This window comes from Microtus oregoni, unplaced genomic scaffold (genome assembly GCF_018167655.1).
Source record: "Microtus oregoni isolate MIOR12 unplaced genomic scaffold, Mior012 000050F_ref0000143, whole genome shotgun sequence".
Taxonomy (NCBI): domain Eukaryota; kingdom Metazoa; phylum Chordata; class Mammalia; order Rodentia; family Cricetidae; genus Microtus; species Microtus oregoni.
The window spans coordinates 1,243,078-1,261,898 of record NW_024543256.1 but is presented as its reverse complement, the minus strand read 5'-3'; the positions used below and the strand labels follow the sequence as shown (position 1 = coordinate 1,261,898).

At 46.5% G+C, this 18,821-nt stretch overlaps 1 protein-coding gene, 1 non-coding gene and 1 pseudogene across 2 annotated transcripts; 1 reads left to right on the top strand and 2 right to left on the bottom strand.

Moving 5' to 3' along the window:
• Positions 1-514: 514 nt before the first annotated feature.
• LOC121437192 lies at positions 515-7,922 on the top strand (annotated as a pseudogene).
• Positions 7,923-8,855: 933 nt separating this feature from the next.
• LOC121437168 (60S ribosomal protein L10-like) lies at positions 8,856-11,010 on the bottom strand. Its single transcript, XM_041637012.1, has 7 exons — positions 11,000-11,010; positions 10,862-10,907; positions 10,134-10,192; positions 9,942-10,049; positions 9,660-9,798; positions 9,161-9,323; positions 8,856-9,073 (listed from the first exon to the last, which is right to left on the bottom strand). The coding sequence occupies exons 2-7, from the start codon at positions 10,882-10,884 to the stop codon at positions 8,921-8,923; spliced, it is 645 nt and encodes a 214-aa protein (XP_041492946.1). The 5' UTR covers positions 10,885-10,907; positions 11,000-11,010; the 3' UTR covers positions 8,856-8,920.
• On the bottom strand, positions 9,370-9,504 carry LOC121437284. Its single transcript, XR_005972949.1, has one exon. It is a non-coding gene; the product is annotated as a small nucleolar RNA SNORA70 (small nucleolar RNA).
• Positions 11,011-18,821: the final 7,811 nt, after the last annotated feature.

Genomic DNA, 18,821 nt, shown 5'->3' with positions numbered 1-18,821 from the left:
AACATGCCCATGAGCAGTGTTTTTGTTTTTGGTTTTTCGAGACAGTTTTCTCTTTCTTTGGAGCCTGTCCTGGAACTCACACCAGGCTAGCCTCGAACTCACAGAGATCCATCTTCCTCCAGAATTCTGAGATTAAAAGCATGCACCACCACAGCCCGACCTCCCTTGGGACGTTTTTTATGACTCCATAGTCATCCAACGGGGACCTGAAAGGACTCAGTAGCCAGTCGCGCTGTCTGTCCTGTGCAGAAGGTCCATTGCTTTGGGTTTTCTGACAAATATAATTTAGGAAGGCCTAAGTACCTAGAGAGAAAGAAGACTGCTTCACTCCCCGCTGCGGGGAAGGGGCCAGAGAATGAGCGAGCAAACCTCTTCACCTTGGTCCCTAGGTTCAGGTAACTACTCAACAATGGACGGCGCGAGTGGCTGCTGTCTGCTCAGAACAGGCACCACCCATCTTGGGCGGGGAGGACAGTCAGGACCAGCTCCCAGGCACCGCCTCCTGGATGGAGAGGCGGAGACCAGCCCTGCTTGTTGGGACTAGAGAGTTGGGTGTGGGGGCCGGCTCTTGGGTGGGTCTGAAAGCAGGCTTCCTCTTCTCCCCACCCCAAGTCCGTAACCTGGCTGGCGCCGCGATTCTGTCGGTTAAATCGGTTCAAGGCTGAGGCAGGCGTGGGACCAAGCTGGTCTGCCGAGGTATGAAAATCCTGAGGGCTAGGGAAAGGGAGGAGGTTGCTCTACGACGTGGGGAGGGGCTTAAGAGGGGAAGGGAACTTTGATCCAGAACTAAGGATGGTCTTGGAAGACTAGGATGGGCATTGGGCTGGGGCCAGGTACAGTCATTCTTTGAGATTCTTTCCCAGAGTCCTAGCGGTCTCAGTCTTCAGATGTAGCTTGGTCAGTACAAAGCTGCACCAATACTCACATGTATTCCAGAATAGGCACCAGTGCAAAGAGACAAAAATAAGCATGAGTGACAGAGCAGATGGCCAGAGAGAAACAAATATCAAGGCCAGGCAGGAAAACACTAACAGAAACACTGAGATGGGCAGAACCGGGAAGAGAGAACAAGACAGACAGAATGAAACTAACAGAGAGGAGAAAGTGACAGGGTGACTGATTAAAGCAAGCAGACAGAAGCAGAGGGCCTCATGCTTCAGAATGTGATATGGACAGTACAGTAAAGGATTGAGCCCAAAAGATATGGTAAGGCAGAGGTGAACCTGAGACAAAGATAAACCAGATACATGCTCAAAAAGGGGCATCAGTAGCACCCAGTAAGGTTGAAGCCAGCCTGGGACTGTAACATAGTGAATTACAGGTCAGCCTTGGTTATAAATTGAGACCTGTATATGAACCAAGAGAATGAAAAAAAAAAGAGGAAAGGGAAAGCACATACCATGTCACAAATAGAAAAAGGGAGATGACTAGTATAATGGCTCAGCAGATAAGAACATTTACTGTTGCTGAGCAGTGGTGGCGCACGCCTTTAATCCCAGCACTCAGGAGGCAGAGACAGGTGGATCTCTCTGAGTTTGATGCCAGCATGGTCTAGAGAGCTAGTTCCAGGACAGGCTCCAAAGCTACAGAGAGACCCTGTCTCAAAAAAAAAAGAACATTTGCTGTTAAAGTTGATAGCCTGAGTTTGATCCCTGGAACTCACGTGGTATAAGTAAAAAACCAGACTCCACATAGACACATGTATACATGCATACATACACAAACACATACAAATAAGTATTTTTTAAAAAGAAAAAAGGTTAAGAAGAAGCAAAAATGCCTGAAGAGGTTCATGTTTGATTTTCTAATATGGCTAGGATAAACTGGACATTCTTGAATCTGAGACTATCTCTGCCCTAGCTAGGAAGTGGGCCTATGTGAAAAATGGTACACAGCAGCAGTTTGTTTGCTTGTTTATATTTTGAGACAGGGTTTCTCTGTGTACCCCTGGCTGCCTAGAACTCATTCTGTAGACCGGGTTGGCCTAGAACTCAGAAATCTGCCTGCCTCTATCTCCTGAGTGCTAGTGTTAAAGGCATGCACCACCACTGCCCAGCTGCTTCTCGACATTTTGAGGAAGTAGGTTAAAAGAATGAGATCAAACCCTTATGCACTGTTAGTGGGTATATAAAATGTCACAACAGCAATAGAGAGCAGTTTGGTGTTCCTTCAAAATTAAAAATAAAACTATCATATGAATCAGCAGTTCTATGTTAGGAAATTGAGGTACTTGCTTTACTCAAAATGGCTGAGCTGGACCTGGGTGGTGGTGGTGCATACCTTTAATCCCAGCACTTGGGAGGCAGCTGCAGGTGGATCTCTGTGAGTTCAAAGCCAGCCTGGTCTACAGAGTGAGTTCCAGGATACCTAGGGATACACAGAGAAACCTTGTCTTTTTTTTTGTTTGTTTGTTTGTTTTTCGAGACAGGGTTTCTCTGTGGTTTTGGAGCCTGTCCTGGAACTAGCTCTTGTAGACCAGGCTGGTCTCGAACTCAGAGATCCGCCTGCCTCTGCCTCCCGAGTGCTGGGATTAAAGGCGTGCGCCACCACGGCCCGGCCGAGAAACCTTGTCTTGAAAAACAAAAAGGGGGGGGGCTGAGCTGGAGGATCATATAATAATCATATAATACAGTGTTTGGCTAGTTATGAGACTTAACATAGTATAGCTTTCCCTACATAGCCAACATATGAGGCCCTGGATTCTATCCCCAGCACTGCCCAAGCCAAGCTTGGTGGTATACACCTGTAATTCCAGTGTGGGGGAGGTAGAGGCAGGAGAATCAGAAGTTTGAAGTCAGCTTGCCACAAAAAAAAAACCTCCCAGGTGGTGGTGGTGCATGCCTTTAATCTTTAATCCCAGCACTCTGGAAGCAGAGGCAGGTGGATCTCTGTAAGTTCGAGGCCAGCCTGGTCTACAAGAGCTAGCTCCAGGACAGGCTCCAAAAAAAAAAAAGCTACAGAGAAACCCTGTCCCGAAAAAAACAAAACAAAACAAGCAAAGAAACAAAAGAAACAAAACACTACAAGGTTAGAGATATAGCTCAATGGTAGAGCACTTCCTTAGCCTGGGTAAGGCTCCATCTTCAATCCCCGGTACCACATATAAAAATATTAAATAAGATGGGCTGGAGAGATGGCTCAGTGGTTAAGAGCATTGCCTGTTCTCCCAAAGGTCCTGAGTTCAATTCCCGGCAACCACATGGTGGCTCACAACCATCTGTAATGAGATCTGGCGCCCTCTTCTGGTCTGTAGGCATACAGACAGAACATTGTATACTAAATAAATAAATATTTAAAAAAAAATTAAATAAGAGCCAGTCAGAGATGGTGCACAACTTTAATCCCAGCACTTGGGAGGTAGATAGAGGCAGGTCTGGTCTACAAAGTGAGTTCCAGGACAGGCAAGGCTACACAAAGAGACCCTGTCTCAAAAAAAAACAAAGTAAACAAACAAATAAAATAATTCAAGTAGTGGATGTACCCCAATGCTGATGGACAAAGTGTGTCTGAGCATAGACTGAAATGTTAACTACCCTTAATAAGGAAGATGGGGCCAGGTAGTAGTGGCGCAGGCTTTTAGGAGGGAGAGGCAGGTGGATCTCTGTGAGTTCAAGGCCAGCCTGGTCTACTGAGCAAGTTCCAGGACCGCTAGGGCTGTTACACATAGAAACCCTGTCTGAAAACAAACAAACAAAAAAAAAGGATTAAAGACAAACATAGAGACAGATAAACTTTGTTGTTGTGGCTGACCCTCTGAATTCCTGGCCTTAGTTTTGGCAAAGAAGTTATACTTACTAAGTACACAATTTCAACTAGAGAAGATGAAGAAACTCTGCATATCTAGGCTGGTAACAGTACACTGTGCTTGTGTCTTAGGCTGTTGGACTGAGTCTTTAAAAGGCTTGACTCCTTGTACATATCTGCCACTATTTAGCTTCAATAATTCTTTTTTGTTTTTTTAATTTATTTAACTTTATTTTATGTGCATTGGTGTGAGGGTGTCAGATCCCCTGGAACTGGAGTTACAGACAGTTGTGAGCTGCCATGTGGGTGCTGAGAATCGAACCTGGAACCTCTAGAAGAGAAGCCAGTGTACTTTTTTGTGTGTGGTGTTTTGAGACAGGGTTTCTCTGTAGCTTTGGAGCCTATCTTGGAACTAGCTCTTGTCAACCAGGCTGGCCTCGAACTCACAGAGATCTACCTGCCTCTGCCTCCCGAGTGCTGGGAATAAAGGTGTGTACCACCAGTGCCTGGCCAGCCAGTGTTCTTAACTGCTGAGCCATCTCTCCAGCCCCCCCCCTTTTGCATTTTATTTATTTGGTTTTTCGAGACAGGGTTTCTCTGTGTAACAGTCCTAGCTGTCCTGGAACTAGCTCTGTAGACCAGGATGGCTTCGAACTCACAGAGATCTGCCTGTCTGTCTTCCAAGTGCTGGGATTAAATGTGGTATGCCACTCCCCTTCCCCCGGCCAATGATTTCTTGTCCATAAATTTCTTCAGATCCAGAAGGTGGGCCTTGCTTATGATGGCTGTGCTTATGGTTTGCTTTTTTTTTTTCAGACAGGGTTTCTCTGTGTAGCTCTGACTATCCTGGAACTCACTCTATAGACCAGGCTAGCCTCAAACTCACAGAGATATGCCTACCTCTGCTTCCTGAGTGCTGGAATTAAAGGCATTTCACCACTACCCATGGCTTGTGCTTGTGTTTTAAAGCAGGGTATCATTATATAACTCAAGCTGGCCTCAAACTTGTGATCTTCTTACCTTCATTTCCCAGATGCTGGAATTATAGGAGTATGCCACCACACCTAGCCTTGTTTTTGTTTTTTGAAAGACGGGGTCTCAGGACTGGAGAAATGCTAAATGACAGAGTGCTTCTCTACCATGCCTAGAAAATTTTATGCAATACCACATATATCTTATCAGGTGTTCAAGCCTAGTGTACAGAAGTTGAAACATTTCCCAGGAAGAGATGCAAGAAACATTCAGGGCCAGTAGCAGGAAGAGTACCAATTAGCTGAGATCAGCTACAGTGCCAATGCACTCTGGACAACCTGGATTCCTTTGGAAGACTCCTGATGCCACATATGGCCATGCATGGCCTTGTTTTGTCTCTCCTGCTCATCCTTCTGGCTGGTGGGGCTGAATCCTTTCGTATCTGTGCCTTCAATGCCCAGAGACTGGCACAGCCCAAGGTGGCCAAGAAGTCAGTGATGGATACCTTAGTTCAGGTAAGTTAAGTTCATTGTTGCAGAAATCTGTGTCCCTAAGGCCCTTAGCTCTGCCTGACCAGGGACATGCACTAAAAAGGAAGGGGCATCAGGAAATGTGAGTACACATGTGAAAAGTACCTTTCAACTATCATTTAATTACCAATCTCTTCCTCTAAAGAGGAAGGTATAATGGAATGATGCTCTTTGTTTTTCTGGGTTCCTCCTAGTCCTTCTGTCTTCTGCTACTCTGGTCTTTATATATGTCAACCCCTCTTAATTGGGTTGGTATCCCTCATTCCCTGCAGATCCTGGCCCGATGTGATATCACAGTTCTTCAGGAGGTGGTGGATTCTTCCCAGAAAACTGTCTCCCTTCTGCTTCAAGAACTTAATAGGTAAAGAAGGGTCTTGTCTGACTGGAGACATAGCTCAGAGGTTAAGAGCACTGGCTGCTCTTCCAGAGGTCCTGAGTTCAGTTCCCAGCAACCACATGGTGTCTCACAACCATCTACAATGAAATCTGGTGCCCTAGTCTGTCATGCAGGTATACATGTATGCAGGCAGAACCCTGTACCTAATAAAATAAATTAAAAAAGAAGGGTCCTGCCAATCTAATCGGGGTTCCACCCAGAGCCTCAAGGGCCCCTAACTCTGAGTTCTTATTCTGGCAGATTTGTGGGTTCCAGGAGTTACAGCTTCCTAAACAGCTCCCTACTGGGGCGTAGCACATACAAGGAGAAGTATGTGTATTCTACCGGTGAGTACAGGGTTTTAATTCTATCTTCATAAAGACAATTCTATCTGGTCCTGATGTTCTGAAGACCCAGCTAGCCTATTTGCTTGAGTCCATGATTTCAAGACTAAATGGGCAATAATGAAAATGGATCTCAAAAAAAAATCTCATGAAAGTTCTAGGTAGAGCTGGAGAGATGGTTCAGTGGTTTAAGAGCACTTGCTGCTCTTCAGAAGACTATTGTTTTATTCCCAACACTCACACAACAGCACACAACCATCATTAACTTCAGTTCCAGGGGATGGGACACCTTCTTCTGGCCTCTGCAGACCCAATGGTGCACAAACATACATGCAAGCAAAACACTCATACACATTAAATAAATCTTAAAAACAGTTCCAGGGAGCCGGGCGATGGTGGCGCACGCCTTTAATCCCAGCACTCGGGAGGCAGAGGCAGGTGGATCTCTGTGAGTTCGAGACCAGCCTGGTCTACAGAGCTAGTTCCAGGACAGGCTCCAAAGCCACAGAGAAACCCTGTCTCGAAAAACCAAAAAAAAAAAAAAAAAAAAAAAAAACAGTTCCAGGGAGCCGGAGGCATAACTCGGTGGCAGGGTACACATTTATCCCCGGTGATAAAAAGAAAAACTCTAAGCTAGAAGTGGTGGCACACACCTTTAATTCCAGCACTCAGAGGCAGAGACGGAGGGATCTCTGTGAGTTCAAGGTTAGCCTAATCTAGAGTTCCAGGACAGCTGGGACTACATAATAGATCCTGCCTTAAAAAAATATTTTTAAAAAAGAAAAACGAAAACCAGAAGTTCTAGAAAAAAAGGTTATGCCCACATGAAACTGGCAGAACAAGGAACCAGGAGTGTTCCTCTTTGACAAGCTTTGCTGTTTTGCGTAAGATGTGGGGCCACTACTTCCTGCCCCTTGGTTTTCCCAGGTCTGACAAGACACAGGTCCTGAGTTCTTACCAGTACAATGACACAGATGATGTTTTCGCCAGAGAACCATTTGTGGCCCAGTTTACTCTTCCTAGCAAAAGTAAGAGGGAAAGAAAGGTGGACCTGGTACATGGAAACAGGAGTGGGTATGGCTGGCTCTCCTGTGGGTTTGTTCCTAAGGGGAAACAGAAGTGGATGTGTGTGAGAAAGGCTGGCAGCTGTGGCAGCCTTAGTTTCCTGGGCTTTGCAGTCCTTCCAAATGTGGTTCTGGTTCCACTCCACACTACTCCCAAGGATGTTGAGAAGGAGCTGAATGCCCTATATGATGTGTTTCTGGATGTCTCCCAACGCTGGCAAAATGAGGTAGGGGTGATAGCTTGCACAGAAGAGGGGATGGTGGGACTTTCTTGTGGCAAAACCCAACTGCTTGTTTTTATCTTTAGGATGTGATCCTGCTTGGAGACTTCAATGCTGACTGTGCATCACTGACTAAAAAGCGTCTCAACAGCCTGCTACTGCGGACTAAAGCAGGCTTCCACTGGGTGATTTCTGATGGGGAGGACACTACAGTGAGAGCCAGCACCAACTGTACCTATGACCGAATTGTGATGCATGGGAAGGGATGTCAGACACTGCTGAGGGCTGCAGCCCCCTTCAACTTCCCCAGGAGCTTTCAGCTGACTGAGGATGAGGTAGAAAAGTTGCACAATGGCTAAGGGCACAATTGTGGAGGGAAGTTGACAGGAAAGCCCCTCAATGTCAAGCACTGACACCTCCATTTTGCTATCCCTCCCCAGGCTCTCAGAATCAGTGACCATTATCCTGTGGAGGTGGAGCTGAGCCAGGCAGCACAGGGCATCCAACCCTTCATGTTGGGCTATTCTGCTGCTGCTGTCACTTTTGCCATCTCAGCTGGGCTAGGTGGCTTGACACTTCCTTTCAGATGACCACTGACTTGACTAGGACACTGACTGAGCTAAAGCACGGCCTCAAATACAGCTTTTCCTTCTGTTTTTATGTAGGCTTTCTGCTGCTTGCTATTTCAAGAGGAAGAAAGGGCTGGCAGTGTTTTTACCTAGTATATCCTATGCCCTGGGGTTGATTCCTTTTTGAAATAGGACTCGTCACTATATGCAACTCTAACTCAGGTAGTCAGGTGCACAAAGGAGGTTCCAGGACTAGGAATGGGCTAAGAACTAAGACTATGCCTAAAAGATTTATGCAACTGACATCAAGAGCCAGATAGGAAGACTAAGTATCCTAGAAACCTTATAGAAAATGAGCTCATGAGCCAGGCCGTGGTGCTGCCTTTAATCCCAGCACTCAGGAGGCAGGTGGATCTCTGAGTTTGAGGCCAGCCTGGTCTACAAGAGCTAGTTCTAGGACAGGCTCCAAAGCCACAGAGAAACCGTCTCGAAAAACCGAAAAAGAGCTCACACTAAAAAGAAAACTCAGACGTGAACTCATACAAAAATCTCTGGTAGAGGGGGCTGGAGAGATGGCTCAGCGGTTAAGAGCACTGACTGCTCTTCCAAAGGTCCTGAGTTCAATTCTCAGCAACCACATGGTGGCTCACAACCATCTGTAATGAGGTCTGGTGCCCTCTTCTGGCCTGCAGGCATATACACAAACTGAATATTGTATACATTATAAAAAAAATCTCTGGTAGATAAAGAACTGTTCATAGCACTATTAACTCTAGGCTTGTTTCAAAAATTTTTAGACATAACTAATCCTGTTTCTCAAATGGCTAAACTGCATGGGCCAGCCTTGTCTCTGGGCCACATATCCATTGTATGGTTCACTTACTCTGTATTCATATACTTATTACATGGCTGTCAGGGATATCAAGCAAAATATACAAATAAAGTCACCAATCTTAACTCTGTATGTTCAGTCCACTACCTTGCCCTGTTTAACCAAACCCCATGGACTTAAGAATCAATACAAATACATAAGCAGACTGGATGTGAGATTTATTACTGAACGTGATTTGGTAGGATACAGGAGAGCACCATGAAAGCCCTCAGGAATGTAGGGCTCGCCACTTGTCCAGGGGACCACGATTAGGAATATATTTGACCCCACAGCCATCAGGAATGAGTCGCTTCTCAGCAACCATGCCTTCAAATTCATCTGCATTAAACTTAGTAAAGCCCCATTTCTTTGAGATGTGGATCTAGGAGATAGAAAACAAAAAATTACTCAGTGACAAGGATCAGTCTCTGAACTGATAAAATAAAAAGCAGAAGTGAATATCACCCACCTTCTGGCGGCCAGGGAATTTAAACTTGGCTCTACGAAGAGCCTCAATCACATGTTCCTTATTCTGCAGCTTAGTGCGGATGGACATGATGACCTGGCCAATGTGAACCCTGGCCACTGTGCCCTGGGGCTTCCCAAAGGCACCACGCATGCCTGTCTGGAGCCTACATTGGAGACAGCATTGAGATCAAACTTGAATAAGTGCCAGAAAATTGTCTCCAAGGTCCCTTAGGGCAACCCATACAGGTAACAGGCTGCGTACACTACCAAGGAGGCTGCTGTTTGCAACCATTGCACACCAGGGCCCCAAGGGGAAAGGGACCTGGTCGGCTTAATTAGTTGCAAAAAAAAATTCCCCAAATAGTCATTTGGAACACGAGTCTTCTACATGAATCAAGTGCCCCTAGCCAGAACCAAGCCATCTTTCCAGCCCATCTACCTTGACTGCTGAAACAAAGCCAACATTAAGGCCGGATCATGAGAAAGGGTGCAAACCTTACCTGTCAGCCCCAGCACAGGACAACATCTTGTTGATTCGGATGACATGAAAGGGGTGAAGCCTCACTCGAATATGAAAGCCATCCTTGCCACAACTCTTTACCATGTATTTGTTGGCACAAATACGGGCAGCCTCCAGAGCTGAGTGGGGACAAATACAGCACTTAAAAATAGGATAGTGTAGAGGCAGGACTGGGGATGGAAGTCGTTAGTAGAATAAACCACGCAGAAAATCTCAGATTAATGTCTACACAGGAAAAGTCGATCAAGAAAAGGGATCTCACCTTCGGAAGAGAGTTGTTCATATTCATCTGACACCATGTGGCCACAAAGTGGGAATTCGTCAACTTTTGCCTTCTTCCGTCCCAAGTCAAAGATGCGGATTTTAGCATCTGAAAACACGTGGTATTAAGTGCCCACGGAGTAAGAAATAAGACAGCACCACAGATCCAACTTCCAAGTTTGTAAGTACTTACCAGGGACACCTCGGCAGAAGCGAGACTTTGGGTACGGCTTGTTCTTACAATACCGGTAACTGCAGGATTAAGTCAAGTGTGATTAGATGTAGCAACTAAATACGGCAAGGCTTAATAGGGAGAATGGGACAAGACCAACTGTGAATTCAGTCTCCATTACCAGAAACCGACTCTAAGGTAATATTAAAGAACCTGCCACATAAGACAGAAACTAAGCACCAGTATCCCCCCCTAATCAGAATGGGGTGAGAAAGCACAATTTCTTAAGTCTTCTGAGCATGTGACATAAAACCCGCCTCAACCACGTGAAGAGAATATGGCGCCCTCTGCAGGCACGCGGCTAGGTGGCGCCTACAACCTCTTGGCCGGGCCTTGGTGTCCGGTTAAAACCACAATGCACAAGGCCGAGAAATAACAAAGATGGATACAGAAGTCACCAAAAGGGCATGGGAATCTGTATAAGGTTTACTCGAGAGACAGAAGATTGGATGCATACGCACATGCTTATAGTTCTACACAAGCGTTTTTAAACTAGTCTTGAGTCAACCCTCGCACAAGCTTGAAAAGACAAAGCTCCCAGTAAACTATTAAAAGAACCCCTGGGGTCAGTTTTTAGTTCAGGGTCGCTGAGTGGCGGAGGGTCCACCCCAAAGAAATGTCTTTGGGAAGAAATGTAACCATTTCCCCGTATTTACAGTAGAAAAATAATATATAGATTTAGCACTCACCACCGGGCGGGGCGGTGACCCATGATGACAATAGGACCGTCGGTAGCTGTAATGAAATGGCCAAAATAAGAAGAGAGACCCAAAAATAAATCTAAGAGTCCCAAAAACGAACGCGGAAAGAACCGAGAACGCACTAACCAGACAACTCACTCACCGTGCCGGAGGAAAAGAGAGGCTCCCACGCCTGCACATGCCTTATATAGGCGGCCTATCTTCCAGCGAGTAACCATAGAGTCCCAGCCATTGGGTGGTGTCGACACTCTATCAGACGCCAGGATCATAGATGCAATGACGCTTTGCGCATGTGTACGAGGCCAGCCCTAAACTTACGCAGAACGCGTTGGTGACTGGACACCGGAATTGGGAGCTGCGCGTTAGCGAATGGGGTTTCGACACATAGGCAAGAGAAACCAGCTTCCGTTTGGCCATTTTGGGCGGGGAGTCGTTCGCAGACTTTGCTGTAACATTCTAACAACATACTAAGACTTGAAAAAAGGAGGTTTTTTTTTTTTCAGTGAAACTGGGCTGTCATGCAGATGTTCTTTCTCTAGTTTATGGGGCTGCAGATCATCACTGGTTCTGGTTTTCCTCAAAGCTACAGGAAACGGCGCAAAGCGCCATGCTTGGGACTCTGTGTTCCTTTGTCAGCAGGGAGGTTGGAGCCGGAGACCCACCCACAACGCTTCTACCTACACCGAAGAGCCCACAAAGAGCACCATGATAGGTGCTTGGTTGCTCTCAAGGGGCCAACTAAAAGCCTCCGTAGGTGACTGCGGTCGTCATCGCTAATTGGGCTCTCCCCCCACTCACTCTAAACTCTCGGGGAAGATAACTTATGTTCCCAAGGAGATTGTAAACTGTCTTTGACCACTACTTCCATTTAGAGGGCCTTGGGGCCATGCCCCAGTAGAGGCATCAGAACTCCTTTGCTCAAGGTTCCAAAAGAAAACGAAAGTGTAGCACACCATTTCTTTCACTATGACGAGTTCAAGACGTACATTTGGGTGTGTCTAGGAGGATTGGCAGCTAACCACTGACTGCTTTCCCATACAAGGTTACTATCCAGAGAGACACTAGGAGAATACTGTTCTGACCCAGGAGCACATGACTGGCTATCAATCATTGAGACTCTGAGTTCCTGGCTCTAGTGTCACCTGGGGGGGGGGGGACACATGATAGGGACAGTAACTGTAAGAAAGCCATTGCCTTTTCTAGAAGTAAAGGTAGGAACTAGGAGCCTTCCGTCCCTACAGTTCACAGTGCAGCTTTTGAGTACACAGGCCCAGCTTGTCCCAACATGCTTAGGAGTCCCAGCTCCAGCCCAGAACTAGTAGGTTTCCTCTGCCTCTCCCAAATTGCTTCTCTGAGTTCCTGTAGGCTTCTGCACAGTAGTCCATTCTCAAACATTGCCATCTATCCCCTGAAGACAGCTGTGTCCAGTCAGTCCTTTCCCTGATTGATATTTGTGCAGTTGTGGAGGTGGCTGGTTCTTTAGCTGGATAAATGAAAATTTTTATTTTTTCCTTCCTTCCTTCCTCCCTCCCTCCCTCTTTCTTTCTTTCTTTCTTTCTTTCTTTCTTCTTGAGATAGTTCTCACTATTTGTGGCCTTGGCTGGCCTGACCAAGCTGTCATTAAACTCACACATCTACTAGCTTCTGCTTCCACAGTACTGGAATTAAAGGCATATGCCACCACACCCTGACTGAACCTGGCATCTTACCACTGTGGGAAGAGATATCTCCCAGAGTCACCTACAGGTAGTCGACCCTTTCCCTTTTCACTTGTCATTCTTCTCCAACTCCCTCTGGGCTTTCAGTGCTTTAGGCTTACTCGGGATGGACTGTCCTTTGCTGATTCCCAACTGCTGTGCAGCAGGTAACCTCAAGGTTAGTATCTATTTAAAGATTTATTTATTATGTATACAGTGTTCTGGGCACCAGATCTCATTATAGATGGGTGTGAGCCATCGTGTAGTTTCTGGGAATTGAACTCAGGACCCCAGAAGAGCAGTCAGTGCTCTTAACCTCTGAGCCATCTCTCCAGCCCTCAAGATTAGTGACTTCTACATGAATGACACTTCTCCAACACTTTGTTTATTTTTTTGATTTATTTGTTTATTTTAAACATTTATGTATTTATTTTGGCATCTTTTTTTTTGTTGTTTTGTTTTGTTTTTCGAGACAGGATTTCTCTGTGGTTTTGGAGCTTGTCCTGGAACTAGCTCTTTTTTTTAAAAAATATTTATTTATTTATTATGTATACAATATTCTGTCTGCATGTATGTCTGCAGGCCAGAAGAGGGCATCAGACCTCATTACAGATGGTTGTGAGCCACCATGTGGTTGCTGGGAATTGAACTCAGGACCTTTGGAAGAGGAGGCAATGCTCTTAACCTCTGAGCCATCTCTCCAGCCCCTGGAACTAGCTCTCGTAGACCAGGCTGGTCTCGAACTCACAGAGATCTGCCTGCCTCTGCCTCCTGAGTGCTGGGATTAAAGGCATGCGCCACCACCGCCCCGGCCCTCTTTTTTAAGATTGATTTATTTGTTTATTTATTATGTATACAGTATTATATCTCCATGTATGCATGCAGGCCAGAAGAGGGCACCAGGTCTCATTCCAGATGGCTGTGAGCCACCATGTTGTTATTGGGAATTGAATTTGGGTCCTCTGGAAGAGCAGGGAGTGCCCTTAACCTCTGAGCCATCTCTCCAGTCCTTGGTCGCTTTTTCAATTAAACATTTTTTGAGAAAAGATCTGTGTTACCCTGGCTGGCTTGAAGCTATGTATGTCAGACTAGCCTCCATCTCACAGCATCCACCTGCCTAAGTTTCCAGGGTGTTGGGATTGAAGGCGTGTGCCACCACACTCAGCCAGTTATTTTTATGTGTATGAGTGTTTTACAGTATACATGTAAGCACACCACATGCATGTCTGAAGCTGCTCCTCCACTGATGTCTGCAGCCCTCATCCCTGCCCGGCAGCTGTCTTGTCTGTGGCCTCTGTGGGTTATTCCCACAGTCACCTGCTGCTTGTACCCTCTGCTCTTTTCCCACCCTGCCCCCTTGGCCTGGGCCAGCCCAAGAGACTACTGGCCAGTTCTTGGTGGAGTACAGGTGCTGTGGCCCCCACTGCCGAGGGGAGCTCTACTGAAGGCATTGTCCCCTTGCCATATGGGGGTGGGGGGGTTGAGCAGACTGTCCAGGCTGTTAGGCTGACTAAGGGAGGAGGAATGGTCAGCTGAGCCTGCCCGCTGCGCTGCGTCGCCCTGCCCTGAGTCCAGCCTGAACTTGCAGTCTATGGGCCCTGCTTTCAGCTGGAGCCAATCAGCCCCTGGTCCCCTTCTTGGTGTCACTGGGTGGAAGGGAGGTCAGGCTGTGGAAGGCTATGGCCATGGGCCCTTGACCTCTTGGCTTCTCGTACCTGTTGGCCAACAGAGCCAGGGCATGGACTCTGTTGTGGTTAGGTATCGCCACCCCACTGCAGACTCTAGGCCATGCAGCCTGGCTGACTTGCAGAACCAGCTGAGGTGGACACAACTGTGCACCCTCCTGCCTCTTCTGGTAGCCTGTGGGACCTCCTGTATTTATTTCCTGAGTGGCTGGGTCTGTCAAGAATGGTAGGCATTGGGGGCTGGAGAGATGCCTCAGCGGTTAAGAGCATTGCCTGCTCTTCCATAGGTCCTGAGTTCAATTCCCAGCAACCACATGGTGGCTCACAACCATCTGTAATGAGGTCTGGTGCCCTCTTCTGGCCTGCAGGCATACAATCAGACCGAATACTGTATAAATAATAAATAAATAAATATTAAAAAAAAAGAATGGTAGGCATAGGACTGGAGAGATGGTCCAGATGTGACTTGCTGTTCTTCCCCAAGACCCGGAATTGACTGGTTCCCAGCATCCATGTTATGGTGGCTCATAACTATCTCTAGTTCCAGACACAGGCAATCAAATGCCCTCTTCTCGCTTTTGTAGGCACCAAATCCATGCAGGCAGACACTTAATACACATAAAACAGTTAATTCTTTTTAAAAGGATCCATTAAGGATGATAGGCATACTTGCAGGTATCATATGCCTGGCTCCCGGCTGGGATGGAGCACCCATCTCTTTTCCTTTTGCCTCCCCGGCTAGGTATCTTCCAGTTCACTGCCTGGAGCCTCTCACCAGGTGTCCTCAGAAGCCAGTCCCATCCCCAGTCAGGCATCTCAGCCCCCTGTGTCTGATGTAGAGACATGGAGACGGGGACCCCTGCTTAACTCAACTCAGCCTTGGTGGTCAGTGGCTCCCCTGAGTAACTGCCAGGCCTTGGATGTAAAGGTGGGCCTGTGTAGGAATAACTGGTGCCAGGACTGGTTAAGAGACTCTGTCTGGGTGATTAGGGAGCAGGGGTTGTCTCAGGATACAGAGTCTTAGCTATGTAGCATGGATAGTATTGGTCTTAATAATAAAACCCTTAGTCAGATATAGGATTAATGCTGAAAGCTCAGAGAAGCAGAGCAGCCAGCCACTAGGTCTTACCTCTACTGAATCCTCAGACCAAAGGGGCGATCCTGTTCCTACAAGTACTCAGACTGAACGCCATCTCTATGAAACCTCAGACTCAATCCTGAGCTTGTCTCCTCCTGTCTTCTATTCCTTTCTCTGCCCAGCCATATCACTTCCTCCTTAGTGCTGGGATTAAAGGTGTGAGCCACCACCACTTGGCTGTTTCTCTTTTAGACTAAGTCAATCTCTTGTTGCCCAGGGTGGCCTTGAACTCACACAGCTCCATCTGCCTCTTGTCTCCCTAGTACTGGGATCAATGGTGTGCACCACCACTGCCCAGCCTCTATGGCTAACTAGTGTGACTAGCTCCACACTCTGATCCTCAGGCAAGCTTCATCTGTTACAGCACAAAGTATCACCACATAGCTATGTAGAGGGGGAAGCTGTGTCAACTGCCTATTAGTACTGTACCTCCTTGGACTTGTCTTTGATACCTCTCTTGCCCTGTCCAGGTGGGCAGCGTCTGGAGACTCCTAGAATGTTGGGCCTTCCTCTCTATCCTGGCTGTTTAACAGTAATACCAATGGACGAAGGGAAGGAGTGTATCTAGTTGTGTCTGCCTGCCCCTTGGGCAGTGCCTTCTGTGAACAGATATCCTCAGACCATGAAGCTAGTACTAGGTTTAGAAAGTCTGGATCCAGCGCTGGGCAGTGGTGGCGCATGCCTTTAATCCCAGCACTCGGGAGGCAGAGGCAGGCGGATCTCTGTGAGTTCGAGGCCAGCCTGGTCCACAAGAGCTAGTTCCGGGACTGGCTCCAAAGCCACAGAGAAACCCTGTCTCGAACCCCCCCCCCAAAAAAAGTATGGATCCAGCACAAAAAGTAAGTAAAAAGTGATGATCTAGTCCCATTTTTGTCCTTTCTAAGTGTCCCATTGCCTGCCAACCATTGGGTTCTTTTCAGAAGAAATCCTGGTAACTCAGGATGTGGCCCAATTTTTATAGTTCTTGCCTAGCAGACATAAAGCCCTGGACGCCATCCCCAGCACTTAATATTCTCAGTATTATGACACCCATCTGTAGTCCCAGTACTTGAAAAATTGAATCAGGAAAAACAGGAATTTCTAGATCATTCTTGGCTATACAATGTGTTTGAGGCTAGCTTGAGGTTCATGAGACCCTATCTAAAACAAATTAACAGATGCCAAATTGTCACTGCCTTGTAGGTGCTCTCCTAGCGCAGATTCTTCTGGTTTTGTCATGTAGAAGTCAGGCAGAACAACCCTTTGGCTAACCCTCTCTCTCTTTTTTTTAAAAAAAAGATTTATTTATTTATCATTCATTCATTCATTCATTCAGTCAGTCAAGTATCCTGCGTGTAGGCCAGAAGAGGGCACCAGATCTCATTATAGGTGGTTGTGAGCCAACATGTGGTTGCTGGGAATTGAACTCAGGACCTCTGGAAGAGCAGTCAGTGCTTTTAACCGCTGAGCCATCTCTCCAGCCCGGCTAACCGTCTCTTATATGTTCACTCCATCAGATATACACTGTGCTTGCCTTGCTCTACAGTGTACAGACCTTCCTGGGCGTCTTCCCCCACTATCAATTCTGCTATGTCCTCCACTAGCTGTTAGACGCTTCCCTGGTCATCAGGGTCTAGCACACAGTCATGGTGATTGCATACACATCGTACTTGCATAGGTTGTACTTTCATGGTCATACAGGGAGAGAACTGGGAAGCTGATCAGTGTCTGGCACAGTCTCTTGTTGACACTTGAGCAACTACACCCTGCTCTCTCCATCAGCTACTGGAGTCCTGAGGGTGGGGAGGGGTGTGTTTGTGTGTGTAGAAGTCTTAGATCCCTCAAAAGTCTTGACCACTGGTAAACTGAACCCTTGGAAACTTTTAGGGGTTAGAGTCACAGCTGCCACTCAGGTATTGGAGAGTGGGTTCTGGAGCTCTACAGAGCTGGCAGCCTTTATTTCACTTGGAGGTCTATAAAGTTATCACAAGTCGGTGGCCCAATGCTTAGTTCATGTCTGGGTACTCATGTGCTTTTCTGAGGCACCAGAACCCTTAAGATTCAATGAGGCATGGAGTTGGAACCTCATAGCTCGTAGAAGCCTTGGAGGCTGAGGACCAAAGTAAAATGAGAGGCCTCAGGAATTTGAGAGAAGCCCAGGCAGGTTGCTAGAAAGTCTTAAAGAAGGCTCAAAGTCCCCAGGAACCCTTTTTATTATTTTAATTTTTATGCGCACAAATGTTTGCCTGCATATATATGCACTATGTACATGCCTAGTCCCTGTGGAGGTCAGAAGACACCATCAGATTCCCTGGAATGGAAGTAACAGATAGTTATGAGCAGCCATGTATGTGCTGTGAGCTGAACCCTGTTGTGGAATATTATTTTAAGATGTGTACATTTGTTTATACTGTGGAACATTTGTTTTAATGATGCAAAGATGTGTTGTATTCTTTTATGCTACATTTGTTTAACTCTGTGAAGCTGTGATTCTTTGCCCGTCTCAAACACCTGATAGGGGGTTGAAGCAATGGCTCAGCAGTTAAGAGCACTGGCTGCTCTTCCAGAGGACTGGGGTTCAGCACCCACATGGCAGCTCACAACTGTCTGTAACTCCAGTTTTAGGGGATCCAACACCCTCACACCAATGCGCATAAAATAAAGAGAATAAATAGAAAGAGAACAACATTATAGGAAGTGGAGGAACAAGAAGAGAAGGACAGGACTCCAGGGGCCAGTCACTCAGTTACACAGCAAGCCACGGAGTAAGAAGGAAAGAAAAGATATACAGAAATAAAAAAAAAGATATACAGAAATAGAGAAAATTAAAAACCCAGACAAGAATAACGGGCTAATATAAGATGTAAAAAAGAGTTAATAAGAAGCATAAGATAAGGCCAAGCATTCATAACTAATAAGAAGTCTCCATGTCATGGTTTGGGAGCTGGTTGGTGGGTGGCCTAAAAGAAAACCTGATACACAGCTCATAACTCATCCTTCTTGGGGGAAGCATTGCACAACGGTCTCATTGAGTTGCCCAGTCTGGCCTCTACCTTGCCACCCCCATTTCCACATCTAGAATGCTGGGATTGCATGTACCATACCACCATATCTAGCTGGCTCATGTTTTTCTGCATCAATTCTTTTTCTGAGACTGTCTCCTGAACACCCTAGGCTGGACTAGGATTCACTAATATACCTGAGAATGACCTTGCAGTTCTGATTCTTATGACTTTATCTCTGGAATGTTGTGATCACCCTGTGAACCACTACACTAAGCTAATGTAGTGCTGGGGATCCAAACCAGGGCTTCATGCATACTAGGCAAGCACTCTACCAACTACATCCCCATCCTATGTTTATTTTTCCATAGCTAAGGACCAAATTTAGGTCCTTGTGCTTGCTTGGCAAGTGTTCTACCACTGAGCAAAATCCCCAACCCCTTACTT